Source organism: Centropristis striata, chromosome 4 (genome assembly GCF_030273125.1).
Source record: "Centropristis striata isolate RG_2023a ecotype Rhode Island chromosome 4, C.striata_1.0, whole genome shotgun sequence".
In the NCBI taxonomy this organism is placed as follows: domain Eukaryota; kingdom Metazoa; phylum Chordata; class Actinopteri; order Perciformes; family Serranidae; genus Centropristis; species Centropristis striata.
The window spans coordinates 27,845,291-27,863,329 of NC_081520.1; the positions used below are offsets into that span (position 1 = coordinate 27,845,291).

The window sequence follows — 18,039 nt, forward strand, 5'->3', positions numbered from 1 at the left end:
GGTGCAATAGACCATTTCAACAGCAAACATCTTTACAGATTGACGTATAAACCTACATGGTAGAGGCTAGATCCGATCAATGCAACAATGACACAGAACCCTAACTCTAACTCTAACCAGAACCTAACCTAACCTAACACTAACACTTACATTAACCTTAACCATATGAAACCTGTGCCTAAACTTAACCATCCAAACAAGTGCACTGTGTCCCCTGTCTGTTGCGTTGATCAGATCAAGCCTTTACCAAATTTAAGACAGAGGTGATGGTAGGATAAAGGTCGAGAGGCTGGTGATTGAGAAAAGGCAGATAAGCTATTTCATTTTTGACCAAATGTTGTTGTTGTTTTTGATGACTTATGGATAGTGAAATAAATTTGTACTGTGGAGCTTATGTGGTATTATCATATCACTGATATCATAACATGTCTTACAAATAGCCTACTGCAATAAATATCATGGGCTTGATATTGAGGTATTGTAATATTGTGAGATTTTGATATTGTTTCATTCATTCTACAGTAAAATTAAATGTGGGTCCGAAATAAAGCATTTTCAACATACTGGGGAAAAAAACTAGTTCATTTTTGGAATCGTTAACTTAGTTCAAAATTTTGAATTATGAACTATGAACTGAACATTTAAAATTTGTGAACTGAACTTTGAACTCGTTCATGTAGAAACTGAGATTTTCCAACACTGTGTTGGGGTATGTGTCCTGGTCATTGCACAGCGACCGCTACTGGTGGTGGGGAGCCTGTTCAGTGGGAGTGGAACTAGGTGATAGCATGAGCCTCCACACACGCTGGACACAACCCAGTAAAACTCCTTTGTGTTCAGCTGAAAAGATGTGGTTGGCTGGCACTCATGTATCACAGGAGACGCAAGGTATAGCCTGATTTCCACCGGGCACAGAACAGTTCAGCAGCGTCCCAGCCGCGGCTCTCCACTCCGCTGCGCTTTCAATTCGTAGCATTTCTATTTTCTCCACAAGCTGTTGCTAAAACTCCTTCTAGTACACCCCTCTACCAGCGTGTGATGAGTGATTGAGCTACTTGTAGGGACATACAAAGAGAACACATACAGCCCAAGCCATTCAAGAAATACCCCTCACATACCCCGCTGGCGAAAGTGATGTTTGGATCTCTTTGCCTTTTTCTCTTTCTTCCTTTTCTTCTTCCCACTCTTCCCACTCTTCTTTGTCTTCCCTTTCGTCTTCCTCTTTCATCACAGAATCAGAGCTGGACTCAGAGTCATCTTTTTCACTATTGTTTTCATTGTCATGCTGCATCTGCACCTCTTCATCATCACTATCATCTCTTGGAGACTGTTTAGCCTCCTTGAGACTCGCCAAAGCTATGGATGCAAGGATTAATAGTACATTACACCAATTTGATTGCTTATTCATTTACAACAACGAACACAGGTTGGGATGGTTTTTCAGAGAAGAGGTTTTGCTACTTTTATTGGTGTGAATTTTACTTGAAATGTGCAATCTATGTAGTTTGGTTTTGTTTGTACTCTGCTGGCTACAAGTATGACATTTGTGTCTTGTAAGCCTGGGCTGGGCTCCTTAATTGGTGTATGACATTAATAAAATAAATATTCAATTCAATTCACAGGTATGACACAACTTTCGCACCCACAGTGCACACCCATCATATCCTGAATGTAGCCTAGAATCTCACCACCTGAGAGTTGAGACCTGCAAATGTCACGTTCTGTAGTGACATCTAAAAGTTTTTCCTCCAGGAACTCAGCACGTGCTTTCCACTTGTCCCTTTCCCCTCTCAGCTTGTCCATGGCAACTTTGGCAGTTGGGGCCTCTGTAGTCATATTGCCTGTTTAGAACAGAACATAATTCCAAAATTATGTAAATTATTTAACTGTTTAAATTATGGTGTGAAGTGCAGCTTCCTTCCTTATTCTTATCATTAGTGCTAGGCCGAACACTTTATCAGAAGGGTAATAAGACATGACGCCATCATAGATATGACAGAGCACATGAAGGAATCTTGATGAATGTTCTCATTAATGTTGTTATAAATACTACAACACAATCTCTAGTTATTTCTGAGCTAGTTAAGAGCTAACTATTAAACATAGTAAGATCAATGTGACCATCTTTTCCACGAGATTGTCCTTCCTCTCTTTTTCTCTACTGAGTGTGTAGCCTCGTCTTGTGCGGAGGCAAGACGTCAAGCTCATCCATTTTGAGATGAGTGAGCCGTGTGAAAGTCCTTCTAGACAGATAATATAAACAATATACAACGTCTCTGGCCGCGTTTTGTGTTCTCTATAGTTGTGTATCGAGCCTGGACTGGTCTGTCACACAGACAGAGGTCAGTGTGCGTGAAGAAAAAGGAAATTTACAAGAACATTATGCTGCATTCCAGATAACTCGGAGGTCAGGCTTTTCAGACCCTCTACTTGAAAAAGTGCATTGGACCTAATGTCGGTGCCCCCACCCACAAAAAAATCTGGAGAATTAGTGGTTTACCATCACACAACAATAGCTTTGATTGACAGGTCACTAACAAGACGAGCCGTCATCAGGAGAAAAGCTGAACAATGGATATCCACGGCAATGTTGGGAATGGCAGGAGCAAGTTTGATATTGGCAAATATTAAATATTAGATATTAAAATTAATATTTATTAATAAAAAAATCAACAGTAATATAATTATTAATGTTATTTAAATTATTAATAATCAGTTATTAATATCTGGGCACCACCCTGTGAACAGGGACCAATAACCAAACTGTGAAACATAGTCTCATAAAAGGGGTGTTCACTATAAAATATCAATATTCTAAATATTAACTAGAAAATTTCCTCTGGGGAAATTCTGAAAGGGCCACGGGGGCTACTGCCGGTGTGTGTACACTATGATGAGATTCTTCAGAGATTTCAAACTATGCCCTTTAACCTCAAAATATGTGTGTGTGTGTGTGTGTGTGTGTGTGTATGTGTAATTAAAATCACATAAAGTTACCTGTGTGTGTGTGTGTGTGGCGAAAATCGCATAAAGTTACCTGTGTGTGTGTGTGTGTGTGTGTGTGTGTGTGTGTGTGTGTAATTAAAATCACATAAAGTTACCTGTGTGTGTGTCTGTGTGTGTGTGTGTGTGTGTGTGTGTGTGTGGCGAAAATCGCATAAAGTTACCTGTGTGTGTGCGTGTGTGTAATTAAAATCACATAAAGTTACCTGTGTGCGTGTATGAAGCATGTGTATGCATGTGTGAGGAGTGTGCGCACTTTAGTGCATGTGTGTGTGTATCTGTAACTGTAATCACATCAAAGATCAAAGGCAATCAGATCAAAGCAATCAACAGAATTAACTGCAGCTGTTAATGTTCCGAAAGAGCGACAGCAGAGGTGGACAGACTCGAATTTCTGGACTCGAACAGAAAGCATTTTTGGCAAAACCATAATACCTATCATTGATCCGACTTCACTTTGAGCGTCCCGAGTTCTTCCTGAACGTCTACATATGTTTTTGAAAAATGAAAAAATAGCTTTGTTTGAGTGATCTAAAAAAACAGTTACATATCCCTTCTTTTAGAAATCTCCCAGCGTTTTTAACATGGGAGGCAATGAGGCTGTTGGTGATGTTGGTGGTGCATCTGTGCGTCCTACGCCCAAACTATAACTCTGACAGCTTTACCAGAGGATTGTGAGTGAGAAGACAAATTTTCCTACGTTTCTATGAATAAATTATTTCTGTAGAGTGGAATTTGCGGCCTGGAGCGCAGTTTTCAAATGTATTTTTCGACTCTCCCTCTACACTCTGGCGATGATGTCACACACTGTGACACAAACATTCCGTGCAATACACACCCATTATAATCTCAGAATTTCTCCAAAAATTATCATGGTCATTGAACAGGGATTGATAAAAAAATTATATGACCTATCGAAAAGTGGATTAATACACCGATACACAAGACTTGTGTCTACTGTTTAAAGTTTAAATGGAGTCTCTAGGTGAAATATTGCCGGAGAAGTAGACGTTTAAAAATCTCCAATTATTGTTCTGTTTCGCTCATTTTTTGTCGGCCGTGCCATTCATTTCAATGCAAAATTTTGGGCAGTTTTTCGCGACTTACGTCGCGAAAAATTTGTATTCTGTAGAGAAAAGTAATAGCACACCGATCCCAACCAAACCGCACGTTTTGATATAAAATTTGTCCTGCAACTCTTCAATTTGTAGGACTAGTAGCGGGACGAAATTGCGTCCGGAAGAGGAAGAAGAAAAAATCCACAGTATAACAGGTCCCTACAGCTATTGCTGTATGGGACCAGTGCTCGGTGCGATTGCCCCGAGGCCCTAACTAGAAAATTTCCTCTGGGGAAATTCTGAAAGGGCCACGGGGGCTACTGCCGGTGTGTGTACACTATGATGAGATTCTTCAGAGAACTATGCCCTTTAACCTCAAAAAGTGTGTTTGTGTGTTTGTGTGTGTGTGTGTGTGTGTGCGTCTGCCCAAAATTTTGCATTGAAATGAATGGGACGGCCGAAAAAAAAATGAGCGAAAAAGAACAATAATTGGAGATTTTTAAACATCTACTTCTCCGGCATAATTTCTCCTAGAGACTCCATTTAAACTTTAAACAGTAGACAAAAGTCTTGTGTATCAGTGTATTAATCCACGTTTCGATAGGTCATATAGTTTTTTATCAATCCCTGTTCAATGACCATGATCATTTTTGGAGAAATTCTGAGATTATAATGGGTGTGTATTGCACGGAATGTTCGTGTCACAGTGTGTGACATCATTGCCAGAGTGTAGAGGGAGAGAAAAAATTGTCAAAAAATAAATTTGAAAACTGCGCTCCAGGCCGCAAATTCCACTCTACAGAAATAATTCTGTAGAGAGAAGTGGAGAGAACTGAGAGAAATAATGGTAAAGCTGTCAGAGTTATAGTTTGGGCGTAGATTTCTGAAAAAGGGAGATGTAACAGTTTTTTTAGATCGCTCTAACTAAGCTATTTTTTCATTTTTATTAAAAGAAAACCATATGTAGACGTTCAGGAAGAACTCAGGACGCTCAAAGTGAAGTCGGATCAATGATAGGTATTATGGTTTTGCCAAAAATGCTTTCTGTTCGAAGCCAGAAATTCCAGTCTGCCCACCTCTGCTGTCACTATGCCGGAACAGGTGTCAGTTAATTCTGTTGATTGCTTCAATCTGATTGCCTTTGATCTGTGATTACAGTTACAGACACACACACACACACACATGCACGTAAGCGCGCACACCCCTCACACATGCATACATATGCTTCAAACGCACATGCGCGCACACACACACACACACACACACACACACAGGTAACTTTATGTGATTTTAATTACACACACAGGTAACTTCATGCGATTTTCGCTACACACACACACACACACAAAAGCGCGCACACTCCTCCAGATACAAATTTCACACTCTCTCACACAGAATCTCATCATAGTGTACACAGAATCTCATCATAGTGTACACACACCGGCAGTAGCCCCTGTGGCCCTTTCAGAATTTCCCCAGAGGAAATTTTCTAGTTTACAACTGTTATGCATTTCCTATGGGATACATGTTTACACTTTACAATAAGGGTCCAAAAAGCATTCACCAATGGTTACCTATGGTTTAGTAATGCTTATAAGGCAGTTAAGCATTTATAAAGTGTTACCTATGGGATACATGTTTACACTTTACAATAAGGGTCCAAAAAGCATTCACTAATGGTTACCTATGGTTAATGCTTATGAGGCACGCATACTTAGGGTTAGTGTCAGGTTACTAAGAACAAATTTCCTGTGTTTCCTGAGCTCAAGCCCAGTCTCCCTGCTCCTCTCACCCACACACTGTGCCCTGTGTGTTGTGTTCATTAGGATTGGACCCCAAAGCAGAGAGACGTGCACACACTGATGGGTGAGAACTGAAAAATGTCTTTAATGACACGAACCAAAAAACCATACAAGGCAGGCTGCAGTGGCAGGGAGCTGGCTGGCAGGAGGAAATCTTCTGAGGCTTCAGGTGTACAGGGGGACAGCATGCCGGGAAGCAAAGGAATAATCTGGCAGTGATCTGGAGGGAAGACCAGGCTTAAGTACTGGGGAAAATGAGCTGAGTGGATGCAGGTGTGCCACTGCTGCCAACAGGAGGAGCCAGCCACGCCCCCTTCCACACACAAGCTCTGCAGAGAAAAAGAAAAGGGAGGGTGAACAGAGAGAACAAAAGGAAAAAAACACAACAACCAAGACAAACTAAACTGAACCATAACACTGTGCTCTGTGTGCCATGTGCTCTGTGTGCCATGTGGCCAATCAGCCTTCAGAGCTCCAACGAGATCTGGAGGCTGGTCGGCTCTCCTATCCACAACGATACCGGCACTGGTACCGGTACTGACAACGGCAACAGTATCAGCAATGGCGCTGGTAGGCAACCGTTGACTGCGATGGCACTGGTACTGGCAACAGCAACAAATTCACGTAGGCTACTAACAAAGTAGCAGACAGTTGCCCTTCTCAGTACCAGTACCAGGAATCCTACATATTGTTGCTTTAATGCCCCTCAAGGTAACATGTATGCAGTTAATTAATGCTTAATAATGCTAACGTTTATTAAGGGACTCTTATTGTAGTGTTGTTACCGCTTATCTTGATCTATTATCAATAGATTATCTTCAATATTGCAGATTGCAATATTGTTTAGGTTTTTATTATTTTATGTCAGAAAAGTATTGCTGTTTTGCCTTATATAGAGACTTTGCTTTGAAAAGGTCATCATGAATGTAAAGTTTAGTTTTTCTCCATCAGGAGATCAACTCCAGTCTATGCACTCACAGGTGGTGAGTGGCCATTACCTCCAGCACTGAGCAATGATATTCTCATTTATGTACCTTTCTTAACACACACAGATGAAAACTGAATATTTGGAATTATCTGTAAGTCAGAGAGCAAGTAGCACAAGAAATGTAAATGTCAACACCTTCTGAGATCCAGAGTGTGACCTTGAGTGTGTGTGGGTCCCTTCACATGTTGCTAGAGGCCAAAAGTGTCAAGTAGAGCAGAGGGTTATTTAGCATTATGTTCATGTTATTGTCTACAAGAATGTCAAAATCTCCTGTTAAGATAAAAAAAAAAAAAAGTTGTAGTTGGGTTGGCTGGTTGCATCATGTCACTGTGCTCGACACAGCACTCAATCAAAGACTGCTGAATTATCAGCATGTGTGTCCACATAGATAAGAATGGACTCAGAGGAGGAAACATCCCTTTAGGTTGTGACATTCTCAGCCTCCACTAAGCTATATTTTCTGGACACCTTGAAGTGTACTTGCATCTTTTTGAGTTAACAATATGCAAATATTTATCTTGGCCTGTGCAGCAGTTAAGGATTTTAAATAAGAGATCTGATCAAATGTTATTTGTATTTCAAACTGATGAAAGCTCTCACCGGATGACTAACTTTGATTCAAAACAAAGGAGAGGCTTCATCAGGGACATTGTCTGACAAACCCGCAAAGCACCATCACAGCACACAGAAAAATCATGTTTACACAGGGATTTTGTGTTAGTGTTTGCACTCCTGTGAATCAGTAACTGGGCTCATGATTTTTGAAATCAATATAACAAAAGAAGGGGTGGATGTGTGAAATAAATACAAGAAAGAGTACTCTCTGAGGTCATGACAAGCCTTCAATGTTTTTAAATTCATTACTGAAACTTTAATCCACTTCATCACATACCACAAACATCAGTGACAGTTGCAGTTTGTCCTATCATGTTGAAAAACATATTAAATCAAAATCTCAAAACCAAATATTGTAAAACAGTCATTGAGTTGGTATACCTACATTTTATTTCTCCGATAGGCTGTAAGTTTATAACAGAGGACATGTTTAAATGTGTTCAGAATTTTTGACATTTGCAAACCAAACATGACAGGATTCAAAAGTAGTGGTATGATGACAAAATACAGAGACAGAATAATACGCAGCTCACTGGGTACACTGCTCATATCAAATCTAGTCTGAATGATTTCAAAACTGCCAGCACAAGAAAAGTTGAGCAGAGAAGCGATGTGAGGTGTGCAGGTACTGACAGCTTTCTGTCTTGTCTGTTTGGAGCCAGAAAAACACACTTTGAAAATTTTAACATAAGAAAAAAGGATTGTAAGCAGAGGGACTAAGATTGTGACAGCAGTACCAAAGAGTCCATAGATATTATTCAATTTGATGTCAGAACAGGCCAAGTTAACAACAAGGTAGTTACGGCAAAATAAACCGTTTATGATGTTTCCACAACGTGTCAAACGGATGTTTAAGGATAGAGGAATCAGGAACTTCAGAAAAGAGTACAACCAGACAACAATAATAAAGATAATTGCTTTGTTAAATGTCATACGTGTGTTATATTGTAGAGGAAAACAGATAGCAAGATATCTGTCATAAGACATGATGGCTAAGTTACAAAACTCAATATTTACATATGTATGCAAACAGAATATCTGCAGGAAACAAAAAGAAGCAGAAACAGTATGAATGTCAGAGAGGATCTGAACCAGAAGGAATGGAAACAACCCTGTACTACCATACAGTTCATTTACAAACAGGCTGCACAGAAAAATGTACATAGGTTCATGTAAGCTTCTGTTCACACAGATAACCACAATCAGAGAAGTGTTGACAATAACAATAAGAAGGTACAACATTGCAGTGATCATAAAATATATGTATTTCAAATTTCCAACATGCAAATAAGCCCCAAGAACTAAATAAGACAAAGTTGATGAAGTTGAATTCAACATAATTCTTTAAGGCAAAAAGTATCTACAAACAAGCAGAAATGACAACAATCTCTCAAGCAGCCGAGACTCTCACTCAGTGAATGTTTCAATAAGTATAAATCACATCACACACAGTAGAGTGTTTGTCACCTGTTGCTCTGCAGAAGCTGCAGTCACTTCTGTCAGCTGCAGAAACATGCAACTGCTTTATACCTTTTCAGAACAGAACAATCACACAGCCAGTCCACTCAGCCTGCCCATCAACACATTCTGAGACCTTGCAACTATGGGCTTAAATTTGTCTCAATAATATCTGCAAACGCACAGAGGGGGATCAACAAATAGAACTTTATTTGCACACTTGTTTTGCTATCCACAAATACAAATTTATAATTTGTAACTTGTATTTTGGTTTTTAAAATATGTGTGTATTTGTAAATATATTGTTTTTGTAAATACCCAATTTTCCATTAATAAAAACAAATAAGACATTTGTAAAACTGAAAATTCTGTTTGTGAAGTGTGTTTTATATTGTGATGTCATGCTCCAAGCATTATATTGTCAGAGAAGCCACGAGATGTTGATCATGTTTGATTGTGAAGATGTTTTCTACATTATTTATATCGGGATGTCCTGTTCCTAGCCTTTTTTACCAGATCCATTTCTGAAGTGGCTTCACAAGCCTCAAGCTGTTGATAAGGCTCTATTGTCTAATGCTGTGAAAATAGTGCTTCTCTGGCTGCACAGCCATTTTAATAATTTGCCATGAAACAGGAAGTTGTTGTCACTTGAGAATACATTTATCAATCTGCCCAGAATTTTTCTTCCCTGATAGGAGTCCAGATGTGAACACATCCATGTGTCAATTTTGATGCCAGTGACAGAAGTAGCATGTTTTATACTTTGATGTCCTGCTCATAACTCATGAACTGTTTGATCAGTCATCGAAAATTTGTTGTGTATTCTTTTGGAAAGCATCTATGAACTCAGCAGAGAGTTCCCTTATCTTAAGTGACACTATACCCTTCAACTCTTATAGAACTTTTCGACCAGAGCCGGTTCCTGGCCAGTGCCCAATTGCGAACGCTTCTTTGTTTTTCCACCGCCAAAAACCGGTTCCCAGCCGGGAAAACCTATTCCACAGTGGCACCAACTCTTTGCGGGGCTATTTGACCAACAATACCAACTCGGTGCCTTGAGAGAGACCAAGTAAAAAGTGTATCATTCATTTATTTGATTTGTTTCACTGCAATGTGATTGATATGGGCGAGCTTGCATGCTAACGTTAGAGGGCTACCGATACTGCATATGTTAGCTGGCAATCGCTAGCATGCTAACAATAGCGGGCTAGCAAGACCAAGACCAACTCGATGCCGTTGAGAGAGACCAACTAAAGCATGTACCATTCATTTATTTCCTTTGTTTAACTGCAATATGATTGATACAGGTAGCATGCTAATGTTAGCAGGCGAATGCTACCATGCTAACGTTAGCTGGCTAGCGTTAGCTTACAACAAGGTCCAACATTAACATCTTTCATTCAGTGTTAATAAGAATGCATTCGGCGTCCATAGTGATGAAGATGAGCAGCAGATGTGCTGTAGAGACATGTCGTCTGCTGTTATTATATTTGCCAAGAGGGCGGAGAAATATGCAGATGTTAACAGTGACATAATGACGTGGCTCTCTGTAGAAAAGCAAACAGGTTCAGAGCTGGTTCGCAAGTTGAACCAAATGCAAAACCAGAACCAGCACTGGCTCCGAACCAGCACTGAAACTGCTTTGGTCAAAAAGGGGTAATAAGGTACACTTGTCCCCACTCATGTTGTCACTTGTGGGCTTGGTTCGAGTTTGGACAAGGTTCTCCAGGTTCCATGTTACTCATTTATTGAGTTTTGTGGATCCCGTTTAGTCTGGGCCCTCCAGTGGAGCAAATGTCTTCAAAGAATGTACTTTCTGCCTGGGGACGACTGTTTCTTACTCTGTTACAGAGCTCCACGTGGGTGCCTTTTCAGTTTAATGCTGACAGCTGGTAGCGGCGGCATCATCTAAACAACAACAATGGTTGTTTCATGACGTTCACGAACACAACTCTACGCTTCATCACACCGTGAACACCGTGGTCCTGGTACACCGGACCTCTGCTGTGCTCCAGAGACTGAGCTCAAGCCCAGTCTCCCTGCTCCTCTCACCCACACACAAGCGCCCTGTGCTCTGTGTGCCATGCGGCCAACCAGGCTTCAGAGCTCCAACGAGATCTGGAGGCTGGTCGGCACTCCTACCCACAACGATACCGGCGCTGGTACCGGTACTGACAACGGCAACGGTATCAGCAATGGCGCTGGCAGGCAACCATTGACGGCGACGGCACTGGTACTGGCAACAGCAACAAATTCACGTAGGCTATGGCTCATGATTAATGCGTTAATTAGCAGTTACTTATTGCTTATTCCCTCCCAATAAACACCATTAGTTAATGATTACTAGAGCCATTTTTTAACGGCTTACTAATATGTGAACTAATGTTATTTAATGCTGATTAGTGCATACTTAATGATAACTAAGAACATTATTCAACCTTTATCAATGCATAATAATGTATTAACCAACTTTGAGTAGTAAGCATTAACTAACCGCTTACTAATACATTAACTAATGTGTTACCTAATGCTAACTAATACATAATTATGATTGTTCATGTATTATTAAACAGTTAATTAATGCTTAATAATGCACTAAAGTTAATTAAGGTACTCTTATTGTAGTGTTGTTACCGCTTATCTTGACAAAAGATGAACAATATTGCAGATTGCAATATTGTTTAGGTTTTTGTTATTTTATGTCAGAACAGTATTGCTGTTTTGCCTTATATAGAGACTTTGCTTTAAAAAGGTCATCGTGAATGTAAAGTTTAGTTTTTCTCCACTCACACTCTGCTTTCCTGCAATTTGATTTCAAGGCCCTTAACATCATAGCGTTAAAAGGTTCAATGTCATCCATGACATTTGATATTTTCAGGCTAAAATTATCAGGAGATCAACTCCAGTCTATGCATTCACAGGTGGTGAGTGGCCATTACCTCCAGCACTGAGCAATGATATTCTCATTTATGTACCTTTCTTAACACACACAGATGAAAACTGAATATTTGGAATTATCTGTAAGTCAGAGAGCAAGTAACACAAGAAATGTAAATGTCAACACCTTCTGAGATCCAGAGTGTGACCTTGAGTGTGTGTGGGTCCCTTCACATGTTGCTAGAGGCCAAAAGTGTCAAGTAGAGCAGAGGGTTATTTAGCATTATGTTCATGTTATTGTCTACAAGAATGTCAAAATCTCCTGTTAAGATAAAAAAAAAAAAAAAGTTGTAGTTGGGTTGGCTGGTTGCATCATGTCACTGTGCTCGACACAGCACTCAATCAAAGACTGCTGAATTATCAGCATGTGTGTCCACATAGATAAGAATGGACTCAGAGGAAGAAACATCTCTTTAGGTTGTGACATTCTCAGCCTCCACTAAGCTATATTTTCTGGACACCTTGAAGTGTACTTGCATCTTTTTGAGTTAACAATATGCAAATATTTATCTTGGCCTGTGCAGCAGTTAAGGATTTTAAATAAGAGATCTGATCAAATGTTATTTGTATTTCAAACTGATGAAAGCTCTCACCGGGTGACTAACTTTGATTCAAAACAAAGGAGAGGCTTCATCAGGGACATTGTCTGACAAACCCACAAAGCACCATCACAGCACACAGAATAATCATGTTTACACAGGGATTTTGTGTTAGTGTTTGCACTCCTGTGAATCAGTAACTGGGCTCATGATTTTTGAAATCAATATAACAAAAGAAGAGGTGGATGTGTGAAATAAATACAAGAAAGAGTACTCTCTGAGGTCATGACAAGCCTTCACTGTTTTTAAATTCATTACTGAAACTTTAATCCACTTCATCACATACCACAAACATCAGTGACAGTTGCAGTTTGTCCTATCATGTTGAAAAACATATTAAATCAAAATCTCAAAACCAAATATTGTAAAACAGTCATTGAGTTGGTATACCTACATTTTATTTCTCAGATAGGCTGTAAGTTTATAACAGAGGACATGTTTAAATGTGTTCAAAATGTTTGACATTTGCAAACCAAACATGACAGGATTCAAAAGTGGTGGTATGATGACAAAATACAGAGACAGAATAATACGCAGCTCACTGGGTACACTGCTCATATCAAATCTAGTCTGAATGATTTCAAAACTGCCAGCACAAGAAAAGTTGAGCAGAGAAGCGAGGTGAGGTGTGCAGGTACTGACAGCTTTCTGTCTTGTCTGTTTGGAGCCAGAAAAACACACTTTGAGAATTTTAACATAAGAAAGAAGGATTGTAAGCAGAGGGACTAAGATTGAGACAGCACTAACAAAGAGTCCATAGATATTATTCAATTTGGTGTCAGAACAGGCCAAGTTAACAACAAGGTAGTTACGGCAAAATAAACCGTTTACGATGTTTCCACAATGTGTCAAACGGATGTTTAGCGAAAAAGGAATCAGGAACTTCAGAAAAGAGTACAACCATATAACAATTATAAAGATACATGCTTTGTTAAATGTCATACGTGTGTTATATTGTAGAGGACAACAGATAGCAAGATATCTGTCATAAGACATGACGGCTAAGTTACAAAACTCAATATTTCCATATGTATGCAAACAGAATATCTGCAGGAAACAAAAAGAAACAGAAACAGTGTGAATGTCAGTATTTGTCACCCGTTTTTGTGTTGCAGAAGCTGCAGAAGCTGCAGAGCAACAGCTTCTGTCAGCTGCAGAAACATGCAACTGCTTTATACCTTTTTGGAACAGAACAATCACACAGCCAGTCCACTCAGCCTGCCCATCAACACATTCTGAGACCCTGCAACAATGGGCTTAAATTTGTCTCAATAATATCTGCAAACGCACAGAGGGGGACAGAGTACTTTATTTGCACACTTGTTTTGCTATCCACAAATACAAATTTATAATTTGTAACTTGTGACTAGTGGCCCTCATTCATCAAACGAGCGTACGTCAGAAAATGAGCTTAAAGTGGGCGTAAGATGATTTCTCCGCAAGCCTCTGCATTTATCAATTTGGACGTGAGCGGACGGTACGACCAGATCTCACGTCTGCTCTCAGCTCGTGTACGCAAATTTGAGTCAGCGTGAAGTCCACACGTCTGAGTTGGAGAATTGATCTTAGACTACAGTATCGATGCCTGGAGCTGATAAAACTCTGTGGTGTTTTGATTTTTAATAGTGACAAAGCAAAACATGTTTAGACTACATAATTTATCATTTAAACATCATCCAAAAATAAATACACCCTGCGATCGTGAAATTCTTTAAACAGAATCCTAGCCGAGGACATTAAATGTTGTTGTCTTCTGCTGTTTACTGTTATCCAGCTCCGACACCGGAGCGTCAGCGTCTCTTTTACCAGCGGTGCTGCCCAAATAGAAACATTTCCAATCAGCGCTGTCACAAGCTCCTCTGACTAGGACATCATTATTAGTAAATGTAAAGAGGTGAATAATATATCTCCATCATAATAATAGCAATATTCGGATACTATATAGATTATTAGGCTTTATATATCACGATGTAATTACTCAAACCTCGCCGGGAGTTTAATAGTCCACTACTCTGCTGACAGCACCACTGATTTCCTTCTTTTTCACTTTTTATGCTGCCAATCAAAACAAGTTTGTTGTGTTGCTGCTGTTGGACATCAGCGTTTCACTTTCTGACTGAGAAATTCCTCTTCTTTTTGAATTAAAACTTACTTTAAAACATTGTTTACCTCCTTCAACCAAAAAGCTGAAAACTTCTAAGTTCGTGCTCCAAATGTAAAATATTCAGTGAACTTGTTTGAGTTTATTACTATAAGTACTTTTATTTCATAAACCTCCGTCGCTGTGTATTTCTATAATATGTCTATATTGCCCCTATTGTTAATTGTAACGGTGCACTTTGCTAATAAAGCTGACTTTAGAGGGTGAAAAAATCCTCTTTTTGGCCGTATTGTAAATATAAACTCTGAAGGCGAGTCTTCTGAATCGGGTATATATTAGGGCGTGGTATTTAAATTACGCTTGTTTCGAGCCGCCACATTTATCAACAGCCGATCATTCTTACGCTGTGATTGAAGAGATACGATCGTTTGATAAATCACACGTGGACCCTGTCGTAAGACATAATATACACTCGGATCTGCGTTCGTTTCTACGCTCGCTTGATAAATGAGGGCCATTGTGTTTTTGTAAATACCCAATTTTCCATTAATAAAAACAAATAAGACGTTTGTAAAACTGAAAATTCTGTTTGTGAAGTGTGTTTTATATTGTGATGTCATGCTCCAAGCATTATATTGTCAGAGAAGCCACGAGATGTTGGTCATGTTTGATTGTGAAGATGTTTTCTACATTATTTATATCGGGATGTCCTGTTCCTAGCCTTTTTTACCAGATCCATCTCTGAAGTGGCTTCACAAGCCTCAAGCTGTTGATAAGGCTCTATTGTCTAATGCTGTGAAAACAGTGCTTCTCTGGCTGCACAGACATTTTAATAATTCGCCATGAAACAGGAAGTTGTTGTCACTTGAGAATACATTTATCAATCTGCCCAGAATTTTTCTTCCCTGATAGGAGTCAAGATGTGAACACATCCATGTGTCAATATTGATGCCAGTGACAGAAGTAGCATGTTTTATACTTTGATGTCCTGCTCATAACTCATGAACTGTTTGATCAGTCATTGAAAATTTGTCGTGTATTCTTTTGGAAAGCATCTATGAACTCAGCAGAGAGTTCCCTCATCTTAAGTGACACTTTACCCTTCAACTCTTATAGAACTTTTCGACCAGAGCCGGTTCCTGGCCAGTGCCCAATTGCAAATGGTTCTTTGTTTTTCCACCACCAAAAACCGGTTCCCAGCCAGGAAAACCTATTCCACAGTGGCACCAACTCTTTGCGGGGCTATTTGACCAACAATACCAACTCGGTGCCTTGAGAGAGACCAAGTAAAAAGTATATAATTCATTTATTTGATTTGTTTCACTGCAATGTGATTAGCGCGCTAGCGTTAGCTTACAACAAAGTCCAACATTAACATCTTTCATTCAGTGTTAATAAGAATGTATTCGGCGTCCATAGTGATGAAGATGAGCAGCAGATGTGCTGTAGAGACATGTCGTCTGCTGTTATTATATTTGCCAAGAGGGCGGAGAAATATGCAGATGTTAACAGTGACATAATGACGTGGCTCTCTGTCGAAAAGCAAACAGGTTCAGAGCTGGTTTGCAAGTTGAACCAAATGCAAAACCAGAACCAGATCTGGCTCCAAACCGGCACTGAAACTGCTTTGGTCAAAAAGCGGTAATAAGGTACACTTGTCCCCACTCATGTTGTCACTTGTGGGCTTGGTTCGAGTTTGGACAAGGTTCTCCAGGTTCCATGTTACTCATTTATTGAGTTTTGTGGATCCCATTTAGTCTGGGCCCTCCAGTGGGGCAAATATGTCTTCAAAGAATGTACTCTCTGCCTCACAGCCCTCCACATGGGTGCCTTTTCAGTTTAATGCTGACAGCTGGTAGCGGCGGCATCATCTAAACAACAACAACGGTTGTTTCATGACGTTCACAAACACAACTCTACGCTTAATCACTGGTAATAAAAAGGTTAAAAAATGCTGTTTCTTGTTTCTAAATGATCATACAGTAGTTAAAGTGTTAGATCCATGGGTTTGCTGTGACACGGAGCAGACCTGCAGTCCAGCGGTGCAGGCTGTCTCTCTGAAGCAGTGGATGGCGGTCGTCTTAATTTATGTCAGTCTTCTCAGACAGCCCACAAATGTTTTTAATGTTTTGATCCGGCCTGTGCTTGGATCAGGCCTTTATTGATTCATTGATTCTTAAGTATTTCTGACTGCTATGTTGGTTTTATTTTACATCATTAATTGTGATGGTTATTTACCGTATTTCCTCAAAAAATATCCGGTCTCATATAGCTAATGGCCGGGGGCGTTGTTTACATGAACAAATAGAGGCCGGAACAGCACTTTTTAACCTTTAACCCTTAAAAAAAAAGAAGAAAAAAAAGAAACCTTGACAAGGATATGATCAGAAAGTCTTCCAATGTTTGTGGGCTGTCTGAGAAGACTGACGTAAATTAAGACGACCGCCATCCTCTGCTTCAGAGAGACAGCCTGCACCGCTGGACTGCAGGTCTCTGCTCCGTGTCATGGCAAACCCATTTAGAAACAAGAAACAGCATTTTTTAACCTTTTTATTACCAGTGATGAAGCGTAGAGTTGTGGTCGTTAACGTCATGAAACAACCGTTGTTGTTGTTTAGATGATGCCGCCACTACCAGTTGTCAGCAGTAAACTGAAAAGGCACCTACGTGGAGGGCTGGAAAATGACCAATCATAAGAGGCCCGGGGTCAGCCTTGGCCCCGTCCCCAATGTGTCAAAAGCAGGCGGCAATCTCCGTGTCTGAGCATGGAGGCCAACCAGGAAGTGCACTAAGCCTGCAATTCAGCGAAAATTCCTGTAGGGGGTGCTAAGTTTGGCTGCAAAAAAAATCTGCCCATTCATTTCAGTGCTAAATTTGAAAACTTCTCACTTGATTTATTACCCCAGAAAAATATTTCAGGGACAACATTATGGTCTCAATCGCGAGTAAAAAATCTTCTTCAAGACAATTTGATGTCAATAGTTCTAATAATGGCCCCATTTACAAGAAAATGGAAGATAAAGAATCGTATGATTTGGGGCGTTTCTAGCTTTGATTGACAGGTCACTAACAAGGCGAGACGTCATCAGGAGAGAAGCAGAGCAATGCGTATCCACCGTAACGTGTCAATAAAGTTATATATAACGTTATATAGATAGAAAAGAGGACGTTTACCGATTTGGTCTCATAACTTTGACCCTTTCACACTGTGTTTTCACTTAATGACAGTTTATTTGAACGTTTTGTTCAGTAAAAATGTCTTGTTAAGTGTTTGGTTGGACTAACAGACACTCCAAGGAATCGCTGCTCAGTTTTCTGAGGTAAGAAAGATACATTTTGTTTTTGTTTTTTGCTAGCCAAAACTAACATCCCAGTTAATGCTAACATCAATTAGCAGCGGCTTCTCTCAGTCGGGTTACCGGTGTAGAGAGGCTGTAGTCAGTGTCGTCAGATCCCTCGCGCTCCGCCACAGTCCTAT

General features: G+C 39.9%; 1 protein-coding gene across 1 annotated transcript; it reads right to left on the minus strand.

Moving 5' to 3' along the window:
• Positions 1–1,096: 1,096 nt before the first annotated feature.
• Positions 1,097–8,817, minus strand: LOC131970717 (olfactory receptor 10A6-like). The gene is made up of 5 exons (XM_059332138.1): positions 7,893–8,817; positions 6,274–6,465; positions 6,039–6,192; positions 1,647–1,841; positions 1,097–1,356 (listed from the first exon to the last, which is right to left on the minus strand). Exons 1-5 carry the CDS (start codon positions 8,802–8,804, stop codon positions 1,097–1,099), a joined length of 1,713 nt encoding a protein of 570 aa, XP_059188121.1. The 5' UTR covers positions 8,805–8,817.
• Positions 8,818–18,039: the final 9,222 nt, after the last annotated feature.